General features: G+C 50.0%; 1 protein-coding gene across 1 annotated transcript; it reads right to left on the bottom strand.

Moving 5' to 3' along the window:
• LOC146027206 (hyaluronidase-1-like) lies at positions 1-24,458 on the bottom strand. Its single transcript, XM_083158162.1, has 4 exons — positions 24,353-24,458; positions 4,420-5,279; positions 543-632; positions 1-315 (listed from the first exon to the last, which is right to left on the bottom strand). The coding sequence occupies exons 1-4, from the start codon at positions 24,456-24,458 to the stop codon at positions 1-3; spliced, it is 1,371 nt and encodes a 456-aa protein (XP_083014288.1).
• Between the last annotated feature and the right edge of the window lie 894 nt (positions 24,459-25,352).

Raw genomic sequence — 25,352 nt, 5'->3', positions numbered from 1 at the left:
CTACGAGTGCACCCTCTGCGAGCAGTCACTTCCCTGCCATCCCCTGTAGCAGCGGCACAGGAACTGCGGCCATACGCCGATGGGCTTCTTCCTGGCGGGATTGTCTATAACAACACTTTCCCCACGGGGGCGCTGACTTATGCTAAAGATACTGGGGTCCAGGTGGAGGTGAGCGTCGTTTTCAGGGTGTTTCCGCACACAGCGTCCATGATTGGAACATTGATTTCTGCTGCAGAGCATTGCGCCTGTGGATACATTCTTTGCGTATGGACCCAGGGTCTCCTGTAAGTAGGACCTCACTGCCAGGCAGGACTCCTGAAACAGAGGACACACAGAGGAGACATGGGTACAGTCCGTAAATCTCCCACCTCCCCCACCCAGCAGAGTGGTCTGAAGCCCCCCAGGACACATCAAAACCCTGGAAGTTTCATCATCAGAAAGGATGTCTTACCGCAAGAGTATATCATTGTGATGTCAACATAATGTCGGCCTGTATAGTCCTTGTCGACATACTGACCAGTAGAATAAGAATGAATGGCTACCTTGCTGGAGCTGTAGTCGGCGTTCCCCCACAGGACGACACCAGCGGCTCCCAGGGCTGCGCTCTGTCCTATGGTCTGCACCAGGTCACGCTGCAGGAAGCACACACCATGCATCAATGTTGCAGAGTGGACAGTATGACACACATCACATTCTACAGCGGCTGTCGGGACATACTGCAACAGTCACATGTGCTGCACACAGGGGGTCATTCAGACCTGGTCGCACGGATGCGTATGTGCAGCAGCCAGCGATCCGCCGCGCTGCTCCAGTGAAATCCCGCCTCGCGGTGTGAATGGATGTGTACGGGTGCACATGTGTGAATGTGTCTGCATTTTCCCTGACACTCCCAGCAATCAGGTCTGAATCGGACCCAAAGTGCACACAGCACATGCAGCACACACAGTACATACAGTATACACAAAGCATGTACAGTCCATAGAGCACATGCAGCACACACAGAATACATACCTCCCAACTTCTGGCCGGAGGAAGTAGGGACACTCGCGCGGCGAAGCCGCGCGAGCGCCCGAAAAGGGGGCGGGGCGTATGCAAATGAGGGCGCGGCTTATGCTAATTAGCCGCGACCTCATTTTCATACGAGAATAGACGCTGTGCGCATGCGCACAGCGTCTATTCTACTAGATTGGGGGGTCTCCCAACTGTCACCCCCCGCAGCGGGACAATGCCTGCCGCGGGTGGGACGTCGGGACAGGACCCGAAAATCGGGACTGTCCCGACGGAATCGTGACAGTTGGGAGATATGAGAATATACAGCACACAAAGTGCATACAGTATATGCACAATATACAGCACATACAGTATATACACAACATACTGCACACATAGTACACACAGCACACAAAGTGCATACAGTATACACCCAACTTACAACACATACAGTATATACACAACATACTGTACAGTACACACAGCACATGCAGCAAACACAGTACATACAGTATACACACATTGCGTACAGTCCATACAGCACACACAGTACATACAGGATACACCCAATATACAGCACATACAGTATATACACAACATAGTACACACAGCACATACAGCGCATACAGAACACACAGTGCATACAGTACACACAATGCATACAGTACACACATCACACATAGCGCATACAGTACACACAGTGCATACAGTACACACAACACATACAGCGCATACAGCACACAGCGCATACAGTACACACAACGCATACAGTACACACTGCGCACACAGTGCATACAGTATACACAGCACACACAGTGCATACAGTACACAGCGCATACAGTGCACACAACGAATACAGTACATACAGCGCATACAGTACACCCAACGCATACAGTACACACTGCACACACAGTGCATACAGTGTACACAGCACACACAGTACATACAGTACACAGTGCATACAGTGCACACAACGCATACAGTACACACAGCGCATACAGTAAACACAGCACATACAGTGCACACGGCTCATACAGTGCACACTGCGCATACAGTGCACATGGCGCATACAGCGCACACAGCACATACAGTGCACACAGCACATACAGTACACACAACGCATACAGTACACACAGCACAAACAGTACACACAGCACATACAGAGCATACAGTACATACAGTATACACAGTACATACAGCGCACACAACTCATACAGTACACACAGCGCATACAGTATACACAGCACATACAGCACACACAGTACATACAGTACACACAACGCATATAGTACATACAGCGCATACAGTACAGGCAGTGCACAAAGTGCATACAGTATACACACAACATACAGCACATACAGTATATACACAACATTGTACATACAGCGCATACAGTACACACAGTGCATACAGTACACACAACACATACAGTACACACAGCACACACAACGCATACAGTGCACGCAGCGAATACAGTACACAACGCATACAGTACACACAGCACACACAGCACACAGCTGATACAGTACACACAGCGCATACAGTACACAGAGCACACACAGTACCTACAGCACATACAACGCATACAGCACACACAGCACATACAGTACACACGGTGCATACAGTGCACACGGCGCATATAGTATACACAGTACACACAGTACATACAGTACACAGCGCACACAGCGCACACAATGCATACAGTACATACAGCACATACAGTGCACACGGCTCATACAGTGCACACAGCACATACAGCACACACAATGCATACAGTACACACTGCGCACACAGTGCATACAGTATACACAACACATACAGCGCATACATTACATGCAGCGCATACAGTATACACAGCACATACAGTGCACACAGTACATACAGTACACACAACGCATATAGTACATACAGCGCACACAGCGCATACAGTATACACAGCACATACAGTACAGGCAGTGCACAAAGTGCATACAGTATATCCCCAACATACAGCACATACAGTATATACACAACATAGTACATACAGTGCATACAGTACACACAGCGCATACAGTACACACAACACATACAGTACACACAGCACACACAACGCATACAGTGCACGCAGCGCATACAGTACAAACAACACATACAGTACACACAATGCATACAGCGCATACAGCACACAGCGCATACAGTACACACAGCGCATACAGTACACACAGCACATACAGCACATACAGCGCATACAGTAAGCACAGCACATACAACACACACAGCGCATACAGTAAACACAGCACATACAGTGCACACAGCACATACAGTAAACACAGCACATACAGTAAACACAGCACATACAACGCACACAGCACATACAGCGCATACAGTAAACACAGCACATACAGTACACACGGTGCATACAGCGCACACAGCACACACAACGCATACAGTACACACAGCACATACAGTACACACAGCACATACAGTACACACAGCACACACAGCACATACAGCGCACACAGTACATACAGCGCACACAGTATACACAGCACATACAACGCACAGAGTACACACAATGCATATAGTACATACAGCGCACACAGCACATACAGTACAGGCAGTGCACAAAGTGCATACAGTATACACACAACATACAGCACATACAGTATGCACACAACATACTGCACATACAGTATACACAGTATACACACAACATACTGCACATACAGTACACACAGTATACACTACATACAGTACACACAGTATATCATACTTGCCTACTTTAAATTTCACCTCTCTGGGAGAAGCCCAGAGAGACAACACATCAGGGGCAGGGCAAGGCTGACACCACTTGGCCCCGCCCCCACATGCTGGAAAAATCTGTGATTCGCGGGCCGTGATGAAGGGACGGGGCTTAAATGACGCAAAATGTCGCGATCATGTAATTTAAGCCCTGCCCCTCACCACAGGCCGCGATTTGCGGTAAATAAACCAGCGGGCAAGGGGGGAGCGGGGGCTATGAAAAGAAAGCGGGAGGCTTGCCCACCTTCCCAGGGGGCCGGGAGGCGGACCTGACACTCGCAAAGGCAAATTCCTTCTCAAATGAACAAAACCATGCTGCACTGCAGGGGGGGCTGATGTAACATGTGCAGAGAGAATTAGATTTGGGTGAGTTATTTTGTTTCTGTGCAGGGTAAATACTGACTGCTTTATTTTTACACTGCAATATAGATCTCACTTTGAAGTAAATCCCCACCCAAATCTAATTCTCTCTGCACATGTTACATCTGCCCCACCCGCAGTGCACATGGTTTTGTCCATTTGAGAAGGAATTTGCCTTTGTGAGTGAACCAGAATAAGGGCCTATGTCTCTCTGCTCACCACAGAATACCCCCCCCCCCCCCCACTACACATGAGCGCACACACACACACACACACACACACCATTACCTGTGTGAGGAAGTCCATGCTGTAGGTGTACACTATGCGGGCGTACGGCAGAACAGGAAGGTCCACATCCGATGACAACTTCCGCACCCTGAACCCCTCTTCCACCCTGTGCCTCACAAACAGTCCCACATATCCAGAATCCTTTAGGTCTATATCCAGGTATATGTGAGGGTACAGTGCCCGGCTAATGCGCCACAACCAGGTCAGAGCATCGTTCCTTTCTGCCTCATCCCCTGGGCACTGGCCGGTGTAATTCTGGTCCCCATTCTTGTACTCATAATTATAGCATTCTGGAAACCCATAGAACCCCCAGAGGCCTCCGGGGCTCAGTTTGCGTCCCAGGTTCAGGGTGGACCACATAAAGTCCTTGGCTGATGCCTCAAATTGCCTCTTGGCCAATCTACGTAGTCTCCTATAGGACCAGGATGGATGTCGCTGGTTTATCAGTTCCAGTGACTCCAACTGGTACAGGACCTTCTGTTCCCAGTTGCGATTCCACAATGGTCTCCAGTGTTCCCAGTCCACCACCGCCACACCTTTAAAATTCTTGTCTACGTTAACGGCTTTCAAATCCTTGTGCACCTTATCCAAATGGTCCTCAAGGCTGGCGTTCTGTGGAAGCCCTCCATTGACTGGCTCATTTTTGTGGGCATAATAAGGGTACAGCCCCAGACGGGTGCTGTAAAAGATCACAGCATTTGTGCCCATGAAGGAGTGGTTGTGGTTGGTTACTATGTCAAAAGATTCAAGATCGATTGTTACCCCATGGTTATCCAGACATTTCCGGGTTGGTGCGTTCCAGATTATTACAAAGGGCCAGCCTGGGCCAATGGGATCAGAGGCAGCCAGGAGACAGAGGACTGGAAGGAGAGAGTAGATATTAGCAAGGAAGAGGTGCTGGGGCCACATACTGGATCCTCTGGTTCCGGTGGGCAAATGAAGAGTAACGTGAGGTGAGGTAGAGACTGAAGAAGGTGCTGGTCACTGCTGTGTGCTTTCAGGTCAGTGTAAAGGTTTCCCCTGGGGACGTGGACAGTACTTAGGACATTTAGTAATTGTACCGTCTCTGCCCCCTGTGCTATACAGTGACCTGCAGCCATTAGTGTCTGGTGGAACAGGACTGACCAGAGATTGTGGAAAATTACATCTAGAAGCAGAAGGTCATTATTGCAGATGATGAGGCAGCGAATATTCAAAGCCATAAAAAGTTTTGTCTGTGTGAGAAATTACAGATTGTTCCAGGGAATATTCTTCATTAGGCCCCAATCAATGCACACGTGCTCCCGTGCCCATCCCAGGCAATGCACACATGCTCCCGTGCCCATCCCAGGCAATGCACACGTGCTCCCGTGCCCATCTCAGGCAATGCACACGTGCTCCCGTGCCCATCTCAGCTAATGCACACGTGCTCCCGTGCCAATCTCAGGTAATGCACACGTACTCCCGTGCCCATCCCAGGCAATGCACACGTACTCCCGTGCCCATCCCAGGCAATGCACACGTGCTCCCGTGCCCATACCAGGTAATGCACACGTGCTCCCGTGCCCATCCCAGGTTATGCACACGTGCTCCCGTGCCCATCACAGGCAATGCACACGTGCTCCCGTGCCCATCTCAGCTAATGCACACGTGCTCCCATGCCCATCCCAGGCAATGCACACGTACTCCCGTGCCCATCCCAGGCAATGCACACGTACTCCCGTGCCCATCCCAGGCAATGCACACGTGCTCCCGTGCCCATACCAGGTAATGCACACGTGCTCCCGTGCCCATCCCAGGTTATGCACACGTGCTCCCGTGCCCATCCCAGGTAATGCACATGTACTCCCGTGCCCATCACAGGTAATGCACACGTGCTCCCGTGCCCATCACAGGTAATGCACACGTGCTCCCGTGCCCATCACAGGTTATGCACACGTGCTCCCGTGCCCATCTCAGGTAATGCACACGTGCTCCCGTGCCCATCTCAGCTAATGCACACGTGTTCCCGTGCCCATCCCAGGTAATGCACATGTACTCCCGTGCCCATCCAAGGCAATGCACACTTGCTCCCGTGCCCATCTCAGGTAATGCACACGTACTCCCGTGCCCATCTCAGGTAATGCACACGTACTCCCGTGCCCATCTCAGGTAATGCACACGTACTCCTGTGCCCATCTCAGGTAATGCACACGTACTCTTGTGCCCATCTCAGGTAATGCACACGTACTCCCGTGTGCATTACCTGAGGATTGCCTGAGGGCTTTGTAAGTGAATGTGAAGATACAATTGGGTTCCAGACACTGTACAGTGTCCACTTAGACGGTCAGTAGGTCAACAGGTTATGCACACGTGCTCCCGTGCCCATCCCAGGTTATGCACACGTGCTCCCGTGCCCATCCAAGGCAATGCACACATGCTCCCGTGCCCATCCCAGGTAATGCACACGTGTTCCCGTGCCCATCCCAGGTAATGCACACGTGCTCCCGTGCCCATCCCAGGTAATGCACACATGCTCCCGTGCCCATCTCAGGTAATGCACAATGCACACGTGCTCCCGTGCCCATCCCAGGTAATGCACACATGCTCCCGTGCCCATCTCAGGTAATGCACACATGCTCATTTCAGGTAATGCACACGTGCTCCCGTACCCATCTCAGGTAATGCACACGTGCTCCCGTGCCCATCCCAGGTAATGCACACGTGCTCCCGTGCCCATCTCAGGTAATGCACACATGCTCCCGTGCCCATCTCAGGTAATGCACATGTGCTCCCGTGCCCATCCCAGGCAATGCACACGTGCTCCCCTGCCCATCTCAGGCAATGCACACGTGCTCCCGTTCCCATCTCACTCAATGCACACGTACTCCCGTGCCCATCCCAGGCAATGCACACGTGCTCCCGTGCCCATCCCAGCTAATGCACACGTGCTCCCGTGCCCATCTAAGGCAATGCACACGTGCTCCCCTGCCCATCTCAGGCAATGCACACGTGCTCCCGTTTTCATCTCACTCAATGCACACGTACTCCCGTGCCCATCTCATTCAATGCACACGTGCTCCCGTGCCCATCCCAGCTAATTCACACGTGCGCCCGTGCCCATCTCAGGCAATGCACACGTACTCCCGTGCCCATCTCACTCAATGCACACGTACTCCCGTGCCCATCTCACTCAATGCACACGTGCTCCGGTGCCCATCCCAGGTAATGCACACATACTCCCGTGCCCATCTCAGGTAATGCACATGTACTTCCGTGCCCATCTAAGGTAATGCACATGTATTTCCGTGCCCATCTCAGGCAATGCACACGTACTCCCGTGCCCATCTCAGGTAATGCACATGTACTTCCGTGCCCATCTCAGGCAATGCACACGTACTCCCGTGCCCATCTCAGGTAATGCACACGTGCTCCCGTGCCCATACCAGGTAATGCACACGTGCTCCCGTGCCCATCCCAGGTTATGCACACGTGCTCCCGTGCCCATCCCAGGTAATGCACATGTACTCCCGTGCCCATCACAGGTAATGCACACGTGCTCCCGTGCCCATCACAGGTAATGCACACGTGCTCCCGTGCCCATCACAGGTAATGCACACGTGCTCCCGTGCCCATCTCAGCTAATGCACACGTGCTCCCGTGCCCATCTCAGCTAATGCACACGTGTTCCCGTGCCCATCCCAGGTAATGCACATGTACTCCCGTGCCCATCCAAGGCAATGCACACTTGCTCCCGTGCCCATCTCAGGTAATGCACACGTACTCCCGTGCCCATCTCAGGTAATGCACACGTACTCCCGTGCCCATCTCAGGTAATGCACACGTACTCCCGTGCCCATCTCAGGTAATGCACACGTACTCCCGTGCCCATCTCAGGTAATGCACACGTACTCCCGTGTGCATTACCTGAGGATTGCCTGAGGGCTTTGTAAGTGAATGTGAAGATACAATTGGGTTCCAGACACTGTACAGTGTCCACTTAGCACACGTGCTCCCGTGCCCATCCCAGGTTATGCACACGTGCTCCCGTGCCCATCCAAGGCAATGCACACATGCTCCCATGCCCATCCCAGGTAATGCACACGTGTTCCCGTGCCCATCCCAGGTAATGCACACGTGCTCCCGTGCCCATCCCAGGTAATGCACACATGCTCCCGTGCCCATCTCAGGTAATGCACAATGCACACGTGCTCCCGTGCCCATCCCAGGTAATGCACACATGCTCCCGTGCCCATCTCAGGTAATGCACACATGCTCATTTCAGGTAATGCACACGTGCTCCCGTACCCATCTCAGGTAATGCACACGTGCTCCCGTGCCCATCCCAGGTAATGCACACGTGCTCCCGTGCCCATCTCAGGTAATGCACACGTGCTCCCGTGCCCATCTCAGGTAATGCACACGTGCTCCCGTGCCCATCTCAGGTAATGCACATGTGCTCCCGTGCCCATCCCAGGCAATGCACACGTGCTCCCCTGCCCATCTCAGGCAATGCACACGTGCTCCCGTTTCCATCTCACTCAATGCACACGTACTCCCGTGCCCATCCCAGGCAATGCACACGTGCTCCCGTGCCCATCCCAGCTAATGCACACGTGCTCCCGTGCCCATCTAAGGCAATGCACACGTGCTCCCGTTCCCATCTCACTCAATGCACACGTACTCCCGTGCCCATCTCATTCAATGCACACGTGCTCCCGTGCCCATCCCAGCTAATGCACACGTGCGCCCGTGCCCATCTCAGGCAATGCACACGTACTCCCGTGCCCATCTCACTCAATGCACACGTACTCCCGTGCCCATCTCACTCAATGCACACGTGCTCCGGTGCCCATCCCAGGTAATGCACACGTGCGCCCGTGCCCATCACAGGTAATGCACACGTGCTCCCGTGCCCATCTCAGGTAATGCACATGTACTTCCGTGCCCATCTAAGGTAATGCACACATACTCCCGTGCCCATCTCAGGTAATGCACATGTACTTCCGTGCCCATCTAAGGTAATGCACATGTACTCCCGTGCCCATCTCAGGCAATGCACACGTACTCCCGTGCCCATCTCAGGTAATGCACATGTACTTCCGTGCCCATTTCAGGCAATGCACACGTACTCCCGTGCCCATCTCAGGTAATGCACATGTACTCCCGTGCCCATCTCAGGTAATGCACACGTGCTCCCGTGCCCATCTCAGGTAATGCACACGTGCTCCCGTGCCCATCTCAGGCAATGCACACGTACTCCCGTGCCCATCTCAGGTAATGCACATGTACTTCCGTGCCCATCCCAGGTAATGCACATGTACTTCCGTGCCCATCTCAGGCAATGCACACGTACTCCCGTGCCCATCTCAGGTAATGCACACGTGCTCCCGTGCCCATCTCAGGTAATGCACACGTGCTCCCGTGCCCATCTCAGGCAATGCACACGTACTCCCGTGCCCATCTCAGGTAATGCACATGTACTTCCGTGCCCATCCCAGGTAATGCACATGTACTTCCGTGCCCATCTCAGGCAATGCACACGTACTCCCGTGCCCATCTCAGGTAATGCACACGTGCTCCCGTGCCCATCTCAGGTAATGCACACGTGCTCCCGTGCCCATCTCAGGCAATGCACACGTACTCCCGTGCCCATCTCAGGTAATGCACATGTACTTCCGTGCCCATCCCAGGTAATGCACATGTACTTCCGTGCCCATCTCAGGCAATGCACACGTACTCCCGTGCCCATCTCAGGTAATGCACACGTGCTCCCGTGCCCATCTCAGGTAATGCACACGTGCTCCCGTGCCCATCTCAGGTAATGCACACGTGCTCCCGTGCCCATCTCAGGTAATGCACACGTGCTCCCGTGCCCATCTCAGGTAATGCACACGTGCTCCCGTGCCCATCTCAGGTAATGCACTCGTGCTCCCGTGCCCATCCCACGTAATGCACACGTACTCCCGTGCCCATCCCACGTAATGCACACATGCTCCCATGTGCATTACCTGAGGATTGCCTGAGGGCTTTGTAAGTGAATGTGAAGATACAATTGGGTTCCAGACACTGTACAATGTCCACTTAGAAGGTCAGTAGGTCAACAGGTGAAAGGATGACTGTATGTAAGATCAACACACTCAATCCATGGTACACTAATCGGATCACAAATGGATAAAACATGTAAAATAACAGACCTAACAAATAAAAAAAAGAGCCCAAAACTTTTTTTTCTTTAATATTACATTTTTATTCTTGTTGCAAAGTTATAAAGCAATAAAGTGGGGAACGGGGTACAGAGAACAGAAAGAAAAACAGGGGATTGGGGGGACAGACAAATGGATAAAAACGGATGCATGTGACAAACAATCTATGATCACATAACAGCCAACATATTAGAACCATAAATAGGATGAAATATGATAAGATCAGACAGACTACGACCAGTGTCACCGTCACTAAGGCCCTTATTCTGGTTGGTGCGGTAATATCCGCGTGCGTTCGTGCCGCCGATGTTTTGTGTCTGCGCATGTGCGAGCGGGGCGTACGGCCACATTCCGCATGAAATGTGTACACTACAAACAGGGGGTGGAGATGGGCGTGAAGGGCTGTTTGGGCTCATTACCATATGTTTACACCCCGCGTTTCATGGGCGTTCCAATGCAAACGCTGGGCGTACGTATGGTAATGCGGCCGTGACGCACGTGTAGGGGGCGGACATATGACATCGCCGGATGTCAGCTGCCCGCCCAGATCCCTGCTTTTGCACGGAGAAATGCCCGTGTGGTCTGAGGTTGGGGGAGCTGCCTGGCCATTCGGTCCCGCATTCTGCGACCATCGAATGATGGGGGAGGTTCCCTGAGATGGAGGAGGCGTATTCATGAGAAATAAACGTGCGGTCCATTCGGACAGCTTCTTACCGCGTACGGACGGAGTTGGCGATCCGTATGGAAGGCGGGGTTTAGGATGCACGGTGCTGGCCGCATATTCGCATCCGGCCGCACCGATCAGAATAAGGGCCTAAATGTAGAAAAGGGAGAAAGGTTTTATATTTTACAGTCCAGATGTCCAATATTCTGTCCAAGGGAACCAGCGAATCAGGGGTTAGAATGATGAATATTCCCTGTTTCATATTCATAATGATATTGAACATTTGATTTTCGGGACCTGGGGAGGGGGGATCAGCAATTCCCAACAATTAAGATTTTTTTAAGTAATCACTATCTGGCCCATAATATACCTGTCATTGTTTGATAGGCATCCAAGGGCTCCGAACACTTTCAGCCCAGTGAGCAGGTCTGAATTGGGCCCATTGGAACTCGATTTGGTAAATATTGGGTCAAAAAAAGGACCAAAGACTTCTATGGGGACGATGTGCACATTATAAATATTGGTACTTGTTTCCTAGCAGGGCGCCAAGAATTTCTATGTATGGCACCGTAGTGAAATCACATCACATGGGCCATTTTAGTGGCGTGCGTGCGTGCAATGCGATTTTTAAAAAAAATATAATTTATTCACTGCTCTTATGGCCCCAGGGGATCGCATCGCACCTCCTGCTAAATCGCATGTGATCGCATGCGATTTTATAGGGTGCAATGCCATGCCATTAGCCATACACTTGTATGACATGCAATTAGGTTTGAATGACCCCTCCACTATCCACGCCACCCCGAAGCATGGCGAAGGGCGGCGGAACGCATCCTACCAACCTTTTCATATCTCCACTATCCACGTCGGCGTGGAGTTGACTTTATATAGTGTGGCGAGCGCAGCGAGCCACCGAGCTCGAAGCGTGGCAAGCGCAGCGAGGGGACGCGGATTACTTTACATGTATTCCGCGTCCCCTCACGGGGCTCGCTGCGCTCACCACACTTCGTGCTCGGTGGCTCGCTGCGCTCGACACACTATATTAAATCAACTCCACGCCAACGTGGATAGTGGTGCTATGAAAAGGTCGGGAGGACGCGTTCTGCCACCCCTCGCGGGGCTTGCTGCGCTTTGGGGTGGCGTGGATACTGGGGGGGGTCATTAAAACTTAATTGCATGTCATAGAACTGTATGGCTAATGACATGGCATTGCACCCTATAAAATCGCATGTAATTGAGGTGCGATGCGGTGCGATCCCCTGGGGCAATAAGAGCAGTGAATAAATTATAAAACCAAATCGCATCGCACGGCAATAAAATGGCCCATGTGATGCGATGCGATGCGATTTTTCTAAGCAGAATAGCCCACTAAGCTATTTGCTTAGTGGGCGCCCTGCTAGGAAACAGGTACCTAAATATTTATATGGAAGTTACCTTTTATTATATGACATAACCAGATATTTCCCAATAATATCCCCATGTTGGGATATATTCATAATTTTAAATTGTTATTATTTTTACCTTTTTAAGCCACCTCATATTGGAAATATAATTATATATCTATATATGTAATTTTTCTTTATTGATTTTTAGTCAAATGTATTTGTTATTGTATCAGATTTGTCCTATTGTAATAGTGCAGAGAAACCAAATAGTATTATAGTGTATAAATGGGAATGTAATAGTGGGAGATAAGGGAAGTCCTTATTTATTTCTTTATTTATTAACAGTTTCTTATATAGCGCAGCAGATTCCGTTGCGCTTTACAATGGGAGACAGTGATACAACCAGGGCCGGCCCTAGGCATAGGCATACTAGGCAATTGCCTAGGGCAGCAGCCTATGCCTAGGGGCAGCAGCTTTGCTGGGCATCACAACGTGGGTGCGGGTGGTACGGCAATTAGCCGCACTCATACCGCACCCCACCTCCGGCTGCTGCGTGGACTCGCTACCGCCCCCCCCCCCCCCCCCCCCCCCGCTGACCGGGCTCCAGCAATCACCGCCGCCAGCAATGAAAGCCCGACTTGCTGCCCCGCACGCAACTGTCACTCACTGTGAGTGTGCCCTGCAGAGGGCACAGGAAACACGCAGAGCCTGCGTGTGGATGTCATCACGTCTCTGGGGGCCAGAACTCGGGAGCAGCACTGAGGGGAGGAGACTGGACAATACCCAGCCGACACCGTGAGGGAGTGAGGCACACGCAGTGAGGAAGGAGAAGACTGTCACCTGCTTGGGTGATTTGTAGGTACAGTATATTACATATCTATAATTGTAATGTGCGCTGCGTGCTAGAGGGATAATGATTATTATGTATAAAAGAAAGAATAGGAAACAGAAAGAAAATGCAACTGTGGCTTTAGGGGAAAAAATGGTTCTAAAAATGTTTACACTCTTCTCTGAGAGCATTGTGAGTCCGTGGCTGTTGGAACCTATACTCTCCTTAGCTCTATCTATTGCGGCCTTGCCCTGTGGATGGTTCTGGAGAACAGCGAGAAGCTCTGACCGCTAATTTCCTCCACGCCACCCGATGGTGTTTGGCGCTAGAAATAAGGAGAGTATACTGCAGGTTCCAACACCCACGGACTCACAATACTCTCAGAGAAGAGTGTAAACATTTTTAGAAACATTTTTTCTTCTACATGCCCATTTTCTTTCTTACGGTTTCCTATTCTTTTCTTTATTAATAATTATCCCTCTAGCACTTTATATTTGAAATGTATATGTAAAACCAGATGGCCACATACTGTATATAAATCCAAAGGACGATAATGTAGCAAACCAGCACATCCATAGGGATCAACACCCTGACGGCCCGTTTCGGTTCCTCAAATCTGAGAGAGCTACATGGGTACCGAAATGGGCTGTCAGGATGTTGATCGGCTCACGGATGTCATGGCTGTCTTCAGCTGCTGCCCGTTGATAAGCACCTAATGCCCTTATGACCAATTTTCATGTTTTTTTCTATGCTTTATTATTGAATAAATAGATGAATTTTGAATGGATGTGCTGGTCCTTGCTACATTATCCGGTACTTCTGTAGTTTCACGGCGCCAGAAGTACCCACTTCTGTAGTTTTCAGCGGGGCTCGCTTCGCTCGCCCACGCTGCGGGCTCAGTGGCACGCTACGCTCGCCACGCTATTTAAAATCAACTCCATGCCAACATGGATAGTGGGGGTATGAACTATCCATGTTGGCATGGAGTTAAGTTACTTTTTTTGACATATTTTGTGGCGAGCGTAGAACCCGGAAGTAGCGCGGCGCAACTACAGATGGACCCATTGTCCGCTGCGCACGCTCATGAGACGCAGGCGGCTCAGTGCTCACACTGACACACTGTCTGTCCCGTGCTGGGAGAACTGGAGGAGGGACAGCACGTAGTAGTATAGAGACAGTCATTAGTGTAGTGATGATTATAGAGGGGTCAGTAATGTAGTTGTGGGTATAATGGGGTCAGTAATGTAGAGTAGTTCTAACGCTGCTGCTGGGGGGCACCAACCTAAATCTTGCCTAGGGCATCAAACTGGCTAGGGCCGGCTCTGGATACAACAAACTGGGTATTTACAAACAGTCAGAGGTAGGAGGGCCCTGCTCCTTCTTACATACCTTGTATGCAGTGTCACATACATATTTTGCCTTTATTTACATGGACTGTATTACATAATAATGGAGGGAGGGAAGACCACACAGAAAAACACTTTTCTATGGTGCAAACTGCAGAACTGATATATAAGACATATCTGTCCACTAGATGGCGCTATACAACTTGTTATCACTCTATAGCAGGGTTTCCCAAACTTTTTTTTTTTAATCATGAAGACATCTGAGAAGATCAAAAAGTAAATGTTCACCCAGGACCTGATTAAGGGACCCATTTATCATTAATTATTTACCATAGTTACCTAGAGGAGTACAGTGGCTTCCCACAGTGGCGTAGCTAAACATTCTGCGCCCCCCTGGGAAAAAAAGTTTCTGGTCCCCTCCTTGTTGCCAGGGGTTTATTGTTTGTTGCCAGGTGTTACACGCTCATTGGCAGGGTTTTCTTGCTCATTGCCAGTGGATACATGCTCGTTGTCTGGGGTTTCTTGCTGGTTGCCAGGGGGTAACATGCTTGTTGCCATGGAGATGCATGCTCATTACCAGGGGATTAGTGGGCACAGCACAGCAGTGTTCCCAGAATCCAGCACTTCCGGGTAGCGCTGCAGGCACTAATAGGACCTCTAGCATCTTTCTCATCCAAGGCGGTGGCCATTTTGTGGAGGGACGTTTTTTTTAAATCAGATTCCATGCAGACGTCCAGACTGACTGAAATCAGCAGATGGAGACTCTGCGCCTCACAGCGCTGGCTCACCTGTGCCACCGCTTTGGAGTGTGGTGGCATAGTTATGGCATTTCCTCCTGACTGACATCACGCAGCCACTTTCTGAGCTGTCTCACCTGTCACTGAAATTCCGGCAGTCATGCTGCTATTTACTAGCCACCCCTTAGTAAATGGTTGCGGCTAGAACCACTTCAGATATTTCCCATCATGCCTGGGTCTACGTATACCCGGAGGGGTAGAAGCGTGGCGAGCGAAGTAAGCGAGGGTACAATTCAGCTGCAATCAAATGCAATAACCTAAACGTACGGAAATAAAAGCTCAAATAAAACACGCTGTGAGGCATCTAACAACTTCTGCTCTCACAAATCGTCACTTCCTTGTCACAAAATCAAAGTGGATCTAGACACAACCCTTAGTTAAATGTTCCCTTCTGATTCATGTGCTGTCTCTGCAAATAGCTGTAAAACGCATAACACTGAAGTAGCCAATCAGCAATTAGAATTTATCTAGTGCCAGTGACAGGGGTGGATTAAACCTTTGGCGGTCCTGGGTCACTTTAGTGACGGGGGCCCCCTCTCACTTGTCATTACTGGCCGCAAACTGCACAGGAGAATATTACACTGTCAAAACTCAGAGTAAAGACAGTATAAGCTTGGTCGATGGGTAACTGCAGGGTGGGGGATTAATATATATTGAAAGGCCTGTCTTTGTCCCTCCAAACATTACTCTGTAGGAGGCCTCACAGGCTCAGTGCTGCCTCTGAATGAAAACCCTCCCATGACGAGGCCGGTGCAGCTGCTGTCCTCCATGGGCCTGAGAAGCATGTGATGAGCTCCATCAATCAGAGCTCAGCCCTAGATAGAGGGGGGCACGGGGGTACTGTCCCCCTGATCGCGCCCCCCCCCCCCCCCAATCCGTCCCTGGCCAGTGATATAATGAAAGCGATTGATTGTTTTCTATGGTTGTGTGTAATGGCTGATAATGTAATGGTGAGGACCATGTCTTCCCCGCCTGTAGCCTGGAATATGCCAGTTGCTCCTAGTGACATTCTCTTAATGTGTTTCCAGGGATGGTTGTTCCACTGATGGAGTAGTTTGTGTACAGGGGGATCCCATGGGATACAGGAGCCGTGTTCCAGCATTTATAGCATTGGAATAATGATATCTCTGGGCGTGCGCCACCTTCCCCGGCAGCAGCATTGATGTAATCACTGATGATTTTCCGGCCCCACCAGCCTCTGAGTTATTATTCCTCAGTGAAAGTTATGGAATGAAGCATCCGCTGTAGGAACTGTGCATCCTAATGGCCTTTCCTGTTATTATAGGATGGACCATGGTACATTGTGCAGACAATGCTTCCCTGACTCCTATCTCTCTCTGAATTTCTCATTACCTGCTGCTACGTCACTTATATCAAATAATATTATCCCACGTGACATCCTCATTCATGGAGATATGCTAGCCGTGTACGATACTCCTTTATCTGTCCCCAAAACCAAGGTGCCCATATAATGGGAGAAACACTGCACCCAAACCACAAGCAAAAAATAAGGCTCTAGAAAAGTGCATTACTTAACTTGTACCGAGAGAGCAGTAGTATATGTGTCTGGGTTACAGCAGGAGAGAGCAGTAGTATATGTGCCTGGGTTACACTGGGAGAGAGCAGTAGTATATGTGCCTGGGTTACACCGGGAGAGTGCAGTAGTATATGTGCCTGGGTTACAGCAGGAGAGAGCTGTAGTATATGTGCCTGGGTTACACTGGGAGAGAGCAGTAGTATATGAGCCTGGGTTACAGCAGGAGAGAGCAGTAGTATATGTGCCTGGGTTACAGCAGGAGAGAGCAGTAGTATATGTGCCTGGGTTACAGCAGGAGAGTGCAGTAGTATATGTGTCTGGGTTACAGCAGGAGAGATCAGTAGTATATGTGCCTGGGTTACACCGGGAGAGAGCAGTAGTATATGTGCCTGGGTTACATCAGGAGAGAGCAGTAGTATATGTGCCTGGGTTACAGCAGGAGAGAGCAGTAGTATATGTGCCTGGGTTACACCGGGAGAGAGCAGTAGTATATGTGCCTGGGTTACACCAGGAGAGAGCAGTAGTATATGTGCCTGGGTTACACCAGGAGAGAGCAGTAGTATATGTACCTGGGTTACACCGGGAGAGAGCAGTAGTATACAGTATGTGCCTGGGTTACAGCAGGAGAGAGCAGTAGTATATGTGCCTGGGTTACATCGGGAGAGAGCAGTAGTATATGTGCCTGGGTTACAACAGGAGAGAGTAGTAGTATATGTGCCTGGGTTACACCGGGAGAGAGCAGTAGTATATGTGCCTGGGTTACACCGGGAGAGAGCAGTAGTATATGTGCCTGGGTTACACCGGGAGAGAGCAGTAGTATATGTGCCTGGGTTACACCGGGAGAGAGCAGTAGTATATGTACCTGGGTTACACCGGGAGAGAGCAGTAGTATATGTGCCTGGGTTACACCGGGAGAGAGCAGTAGTATATGTGTCTGGGTTACAGCAGGAGAGAGCAGTAGTATATGTGCCTGGGTTACAACAGGAGAGAGCAGTAGTATATGTGCCTGGGTTACAACAGGAGAGAGCAGTAGTATATGTGCCTGGGTTACACCGGGAGAGAGCAGTAGTATATGTGCCTGGGTTACAGCAGGAGAGAGCAGGAGTATATGTGGCTGGGTTATACCGGGAAAGAGCAGTAGTATATGTGCCTGGGTTACAGCAGGAGAGAGCAGTAGTATATGTGCCTGGGTTACACTGGGAGAGAGCAGTAGTACATGTGCCTGGGTTACACTGGGAGAGAGCAGTAGTATTTGTGCCTGGGTTACAACAGGAGAGAGCAGTAGTATATGTGCCTGGGTTACACCGGGAGAGAGCAGTAGTATATGTGCCTGGGTTACACCGGGAGAGAACTGTAGTATATGAGCCTGGGTTACACCAGGAGCTAGCAGTAGTATATGTACCTGGGTTACATCAGGAGTATATGTGCTTGGGTTACACCGGGAGAGAGCAGTAGTATATGTACCTGGGTTACATCAGGAGTATATGTGCTTGGGTTACACCGGGAGAGAGCAGTAGTATTTGTGCCTGGGTTACAACAGGAGAGAGCAGTAGTATATGTGCCTGGGTTACACCGGGAGAGAGCAGTAGTATATGTGCCTGGGTTACACCGGGAGAGAACTGTAGTATATGAGCCTGGGTTACACCGGGAGAGAACTGTAGTATATGAGCCTGGGTTACACCAAGAGCGAGCAGTAGTATATGTACCTGGGTTACATCAGGAGTATATGTGCTTGGGTTACATCGGGAGAGAGCAGTAGTATATGTGCCTGGGTTACACTGGGAGAGAGCAGGAGTATATGTGCCTGGGTTACGACACATCCACGGGACACTCATCCTGCCTGCAAACATCATATGGGACCCTGCTGCGTCCTTTCGGCTACAAGTGGAGTTGAGGCTGCGGTGTGTACAATTCGGATTTGACGGTAGCTGCTCCGTCCGTATTGCGTATGCTCAGTGTGTAAGTGAGCCACTGTGCCCCTGGTTGTCTTGTTTAATGACTGAGGTCCCCAAATGTGACTTTATGCTTCCTTATCCCCTCTGTGTGTTACAGTATATTTATGATGACCCCCAGCTACATAACATCTTACGGTGTCACAACGTCCGGGAACTGCACCAACCACATGAAAGGACAAGGCAGTTTACGACTATTCTCGCTTACAAGCAGATGTTCTCCTGCTTCATTATTATAAAACATCTGACCTTAAATGTGTAATTAAATACGACCCACTGGCGTTCCTCTCGGTTCCTGAGATGTGCATATATACTTCTAGCCGCTGTCAATGGTGGATGGTTGGTGATTGGGATGCGCCTGTCAAATAAACACTCATTTATTGGTTTGTGTTTTCATGGCTGCAAACTGTCTCTTTTGCATCGGATCAGTAGAACCTTGCGGTTGTCTGAGGACGGCACTCCCATTTGTCCTTCCTCCCAGTCCATCTTTGTTCATGTCCAGTATCTCTAAATTAACTGATTCCCCTGGCAGGGGAGGAGAGGTGCCCCCTTGGGAACAGGAGCCCGGCAGCAGATGACTCCAATGTCTCCCAGAGTTACACCTCTGCCTCTTCAGTGAGTCTCCTGAGATATCTGCACCTTTATTTGGGGATTACGGACGATTTGTTTTGTTTGAAACAAATAGTAGCCACAGTCGGTAATGGTAACGCTCGTCACTGACACACGCAGATCTTCAGACTTACCTACTCTCCTGGATCCTGTGTGGGACACATGATTATTGTGGAACTCCCCTGCCCCCTGGAGTGGGCCCCCCTCCAATATTCTACCCACTTCCTAGCGAAGTGGGCAGAATGGAGAGAACATTACCAGGAATCCGTGGCCAATGCTGTGGGGGTGGGGCATATTAATTAGTTTTGTGATTATATGTTAATGAGGGGCGGCTCAGAGAAGGGGGTGCAGCACAATTCAGATCCCAAATAGGGGAGGCGGAGCAACTGCCATTCCAGTCTGACTCTCTGGCAGGGGGTGTGGCTCCCCTATTTGAATTGTGCTGTGCCCCTCCTCTGGATCCGCCACTGGTGTTAATCGTGTTATTAAAGCCCCACCCCATATTCAGATATTCATTATACAATAGGACAATGTATAGGTAAGAGACGGTCATTATTACACTACTATTTAGAGCAGTGACATTTTCCTGATAATCAGGTGCTTCATAGAAGTAATCAGCAAAGATGATACATCGGGTTCTGGCCTACGGCTCTATAATACCGTCACTGCTGAGAAAATCTGTTTGTTTCCCTGTCCTCTCCTTGCCAGGAATCAGCCGCGGACCCAGCACCTGGAACACTTTCCTTTAACTTCAACATCTGCCCAAAGAGAAATTCCCATGTATATTTTGTGATACTGTTAATGTGCAAATTCCTCCTCAGAATTCAGCAACTGTGTTACAAGTAACAGCTGACTTTTAAGGAGGAATCTGCTAAATATCGATCAGTTTATATATTCCCACTCAATAAAATGTAACAAAAAAAAAAAACAGGGCACAATAGTGATAAGAAGAAATTTGGGTGGTGTAGCGCTTACATTTAAAAGAATAATATATGTTTTGACCAATTGGGTATTACATTTAGTAAACAATTTTAATAAATCATTAGCACATATGTACAGTAAAAAAATCACAACATATATATATATAAAGTGTATAATTAGCATGCTATAAAAACAATAATAAGCAATACAATTTGGCAATAGTCACCCCTATGGAGAAGGAACTGAATGTGGAGTTGATTGATAGGTAAAAGTCTCACTTGTTCCTAGTAATGCTCTCTTAGTTTTGTGCAGTCAAATGTTGCTGGATTGGCGGGTATCCATATACCTGACTGCATAGTTGCCTACCCTCCTGCATTCTGCAGGAGACTCCCTGAAATAACACCAATCTCCCTCTCTCCCTCATTAGTCTACCAATCTCCCTCATTTCACCTAGCCCACATTACATGGTTAAATTTACGGTCTCAAAAGTAGGCAAGTATGCCTGACTGGTAGCCTGATGTTTAAGACTCCCGTCGTGAGGAAAGGTGGTACACGTCTCACGGAATGGAGGGCTCCAAGAATTTAGCAGGTGGTGGTGTCCCTTTTTTCAAAAGTCCAGTTGGTGCAAAATAGGTTGGAGAGCTGGTCCAAGTAAGAGATGGTATTTGTAATCCACAAGAGTCCAATAGGGGTGTGCAGAACTGACGCGTTTTGTCATCGCTAGATGACTTTATCAAAGTCATCTGTCGATGACGAAACGCGTACATGCTGTTTTGCCGCCATGCCATGTTTTTGGGGGCATTGCCAGTGCCCAATCACTTAGAAATGGCTGCGGCGGACATTTTCCAAGTATTGTGTTTTTGCAGAACAGAGAATCCGCTGCAGAGCTCTGGAGGGATAAGTATAATATATACAGGGTGTGTGGTTTGGGCCCCACTTTGCACCCATTATAGGAATACTTATGTATATAGTGTAAGATAAAACTTTGATTGATTGCACTGTATTAGATTAGCTCTTATACCAGATCACTGAATAAACTGCATTTATCTTTTGCACCATCTGTGTCCCTATGTCTGTTGCCCTGGGGGAAAGCCTTGCCTCTCTGCTGGGGTGGTGTACAGAAGTCAAATATTTTCTGGACAGAACCATACATCTAGGTACTTCCTCTCTGTACTTATTTTACCCACTTAACCACACAAAATACTGGGGTATTTAGGTATGAAGTGTAATTAAGTATAATATTAAGTACAATTGCTATGATTTTGCCCAGAAGAATTTGCACTACACTCGACGCACTTCACAGCAGAAGGCACTGTACGAATCGGCCAGGCCAAGGTTGTGGCTGCAGTTCTTTGGTATTTGGAGGATACACAATCTGTTTCCAGGAATACTCTCTTGCAGAGGTCCCAGGCCCACGCTTTCAATGGTTACCCAAGATCTTACTGACATGTGGTTTACATTGCTTTTTAATGTGTTAGTAAGGAATACACAGGTCTGCACTGTCGCAATCTCATGTTGCAGATATGTTATGAATACAATAAGATAATCTTGTTGGACGTGTGATATGTGTGTGATGCTGCAGTATTTTCATGACGATCTGTCGGAGCGTGCTGGGGGCAGGGAAGCCCATTAACCAGTTACTAGTAAATGATAAGTTATAAGTAACACTAGACAATTGGTTTCTCAGTACAAGGTCAGAGGTCAGTGGGTAAGTTCCGCATTATAGCCCTCAGCCTAATTCCAGTTAATATGCGTGTATAACTAGCAGTCCCAGCATGTCCTCACATCTCATAACCCGGTGCATACGTTACATGTCAGTAAAGGCCTTTCTGACACTAGTTAATCATACTCTGGGGCTGTAAGTGCCATCTGCAGCGGCAGTGAAGAAGTTAAGCCTGGTTTTACACCCTTGGGGTCCAGTGACAGTAAGCGGGAGTCAGACTACACATCTGGAACGTGTTGCAGGGATTGCTGTGTGTTTGGGTTACTGTGGGATGGAGAGAAGAAGGAAGGAGAGAGTGAGACCAGGGATATAGATGAATCGCTCCGGTTCTCCGCTGGTCCCCCCCAGAGCTTATCAGACGTCTGCTGTGCTCCTGGGTTCTGCCATTGCTGTATGGCTGTTGTAGGAATGAAATCCTGCAGAAGTTGTCTTTAGGGTAATAGAAAGTATTTGTGCCTGGATCTGTTCCTTGGGTTCATGAACGCACATATGAAATACACATCAGCTTACAGGCAATGCCTGCGTCCGGAGGTTTATCTGCCACAGATGGCCTATTCGCACTGCCCCCCGTACCCCCCCCCCACAGAGGGCCTATTCGCACTGCCCCCCGTACCCCCCCCCCCCACAGAGGGCCTATTCGCACTTCCCCCGTACCCCCACAGAGGGACTGTTCGCACTGACCCCGTACCCCCACAGAGAGACTGTTCGCACTGACCCCGTACCCCCCACAGAGGGCCTATCTGCACTGCGCCCATAACCCCACATAGGGCATATCCTCACTGCGCCCACCACACCCCCCGCACTGCCCCAGTACCCCCCACAGAGGGTCTATCCCCACTGCCCCCATAGGTAACAGTAATTCCTTGGCCGACAGACCTCTCCTCTCAGTCATGTTGGCGGCTGCATTTCTCTCACTCAATGAAATAAGAACAAGTGGGGAAGGTCAAGTAAAAGTGTCATAGCCGGAGCTTGAAAGGGTGCGGATGGACAGGTCGACAGTTAGTCAGTCAATATGTTGACACCAAAAGCTCGACTTTCAAAAGGTTGACCCACACCAAAAGCCAACATGAAAAAAAACATCCGACATGGGGAAAAGGTCAACATGATTTTGTCTACATGTCCATGTCAACATCTGTCGACACGGGCCCCCGTCTAGTGTAGCGCATACCCGTTCTGCTACGCAAAGACTGCACACACTGGGCATGGGTTGACAGACAGAGACAAGAGGTCTGAGGATCTCATCTCCGTACCTAATGGCAGTCAGGCTACCTCTGGCAAGCACAAAGAAATGCCACCCCAAACCATTACTGACCCACTGCCAAACTGGTCATGCTGGAGGATGTTGCAGGCAGCAGAACGTTCTCCTTGGCATCTCCAGACTATGTCACGTGATCAGTGTGAACCTGCTTTCATCTGTGAAAAGCACAGTGGCGCTGTGGATGTCGGGCTCTCATACCACCCTCATGGAGTCTGTTTCTGACCGTTTGAGTAGACACATGCACATTTGTGGCCTGCTGGAGGTCATTTTGCAGGGCTCTGGCAGTGCTCCTCCTGTTCCTATTTGCACAAAGGTGGAGGTAGCAGTCCTGCTGCTGGGTTGTTGCCCTCCTACAGGCTCCTCCACATCTCCTGATGATTAGCCTTGCGATCGCTGGCCCCTTCCACCCGTAGGGCATACGCAGTTGCGCAGCAGGACTGGGCGGCCTTCCACGAGTCCCCGGGACCAGCTGTGAGTCGGTCAAGCACTGTTTGCTGGCTTTCGTGTGGGGGCACTATAGCGTGGGCCAGAGTCTAAATCTACCATAGCGGCGGCCTTGGCGGGGATTTCATTCCAGGCTGAGGAGCGCAGGGAACGGGACCCCACCAATTCCTTTGTGCTAGCAAAAGATTTGTGTGGTTGGGCGAGAGAACAGCCAGTAGCGGCGGACTCTCGCAAGCCGATCAATCTGCAGATGCTGTGGAAATCGATAGCCAGGTTATGGCGGGGAGCGCGGAGGAGACGTCACTCTTTCGGGTGGCGTTCTCTTTGGCGTTCTTTGGGACATTTAGGGTCAGCGAGCTGGTAGCGGCCAGCATGAGTGCCACTGATTCAGGTCTGCGGTTCGAAGACATGGTCTTCCAGGACGGTCTAGTCCTGTGTGAGCTCCGCCGTTCTAAGACTGATCAGTTGGGCAGAGGCCGCTGGGTATCCCTAAAAGTCCCAGCCGGAAGGGGATATATGCCCCGTGCATCTGGCTGGGGCGTATCTGCCTCAGAGGCCTGCCACGCCGGCACGGTTCCTGGCGCATGCTGATGCATCGCCATTGACGCGTTTTCAGTTTACTGATGTATTTAAGCGTTGTGTGGCTGCGTTTGGGTTTGGAGGTCGCCGATTACGGGACGCATTCGTTCCATATTGGTGCGGCCACCAGTGCAGCTGCGGCGGGACTTCGAGTGAATGCCATACGAGAGCTCGGCCGCTGGAAGTCCTCCGCGTATAAATCTTGCATACGTTAGATGAGGTTTAGCATGCGCCTTTTGCGCGGATCCAAAAACGTTGTTTACACTCGGTTTTGCAACGGCAGCGTTCCGGAGTCGAGGGTGTGAAGGGAATTTTTTACTTTTTCCTCCGATAGTGGGCCAATTACAATTGGCTTCCCCCTCAGGTCCACCGGAGGTTTTTTTAAGGTTTTCACCTTCACTTGGGTCCTAGTTGTACTAATTCATGTTGTGCATCATACATGTCCTGACATTAAGTTGTGTTATCTTACAGTTTAAGTTTTTGATGCTAACTGGTTAGGTTTTACTATTTTCAGCCCCTTCCCCTCCCTCAATGACTTATGCCACTGTCTGGTCGTCGGGCATTCTTTCATTTGCTGGGCATCCAAACATCATTTAGCTGCCAGGGCCCACATAGCAGTAGGGGCAAGGGCAGTTCATGGGTTTGGTGTTAGGGGGCTCCGGTGGGACGGCCTGTTAGCATTATTGTTCGCAGGGGAACGCAGGTGGGGCCGCCCTGATGTGTTA

The sequence above is a fragment of the Crinia signifera genome, chromosome 8, assembly GCF_055691185.1.
Source record: "Crinia signifera chromosome 8, ASM5569118v1, whole genome shotgun sequence".
Lineage (NCBI taxonomy): Eukaryota > Metazoa > Chordata > Amphibia > Anura > Myobatrachidae > Crinia > Crinia signifera.
Note: the sequence above shows the minus strand (reverse complement) of the source record. Positions and strands in the feature narration are given on the sequence as shown.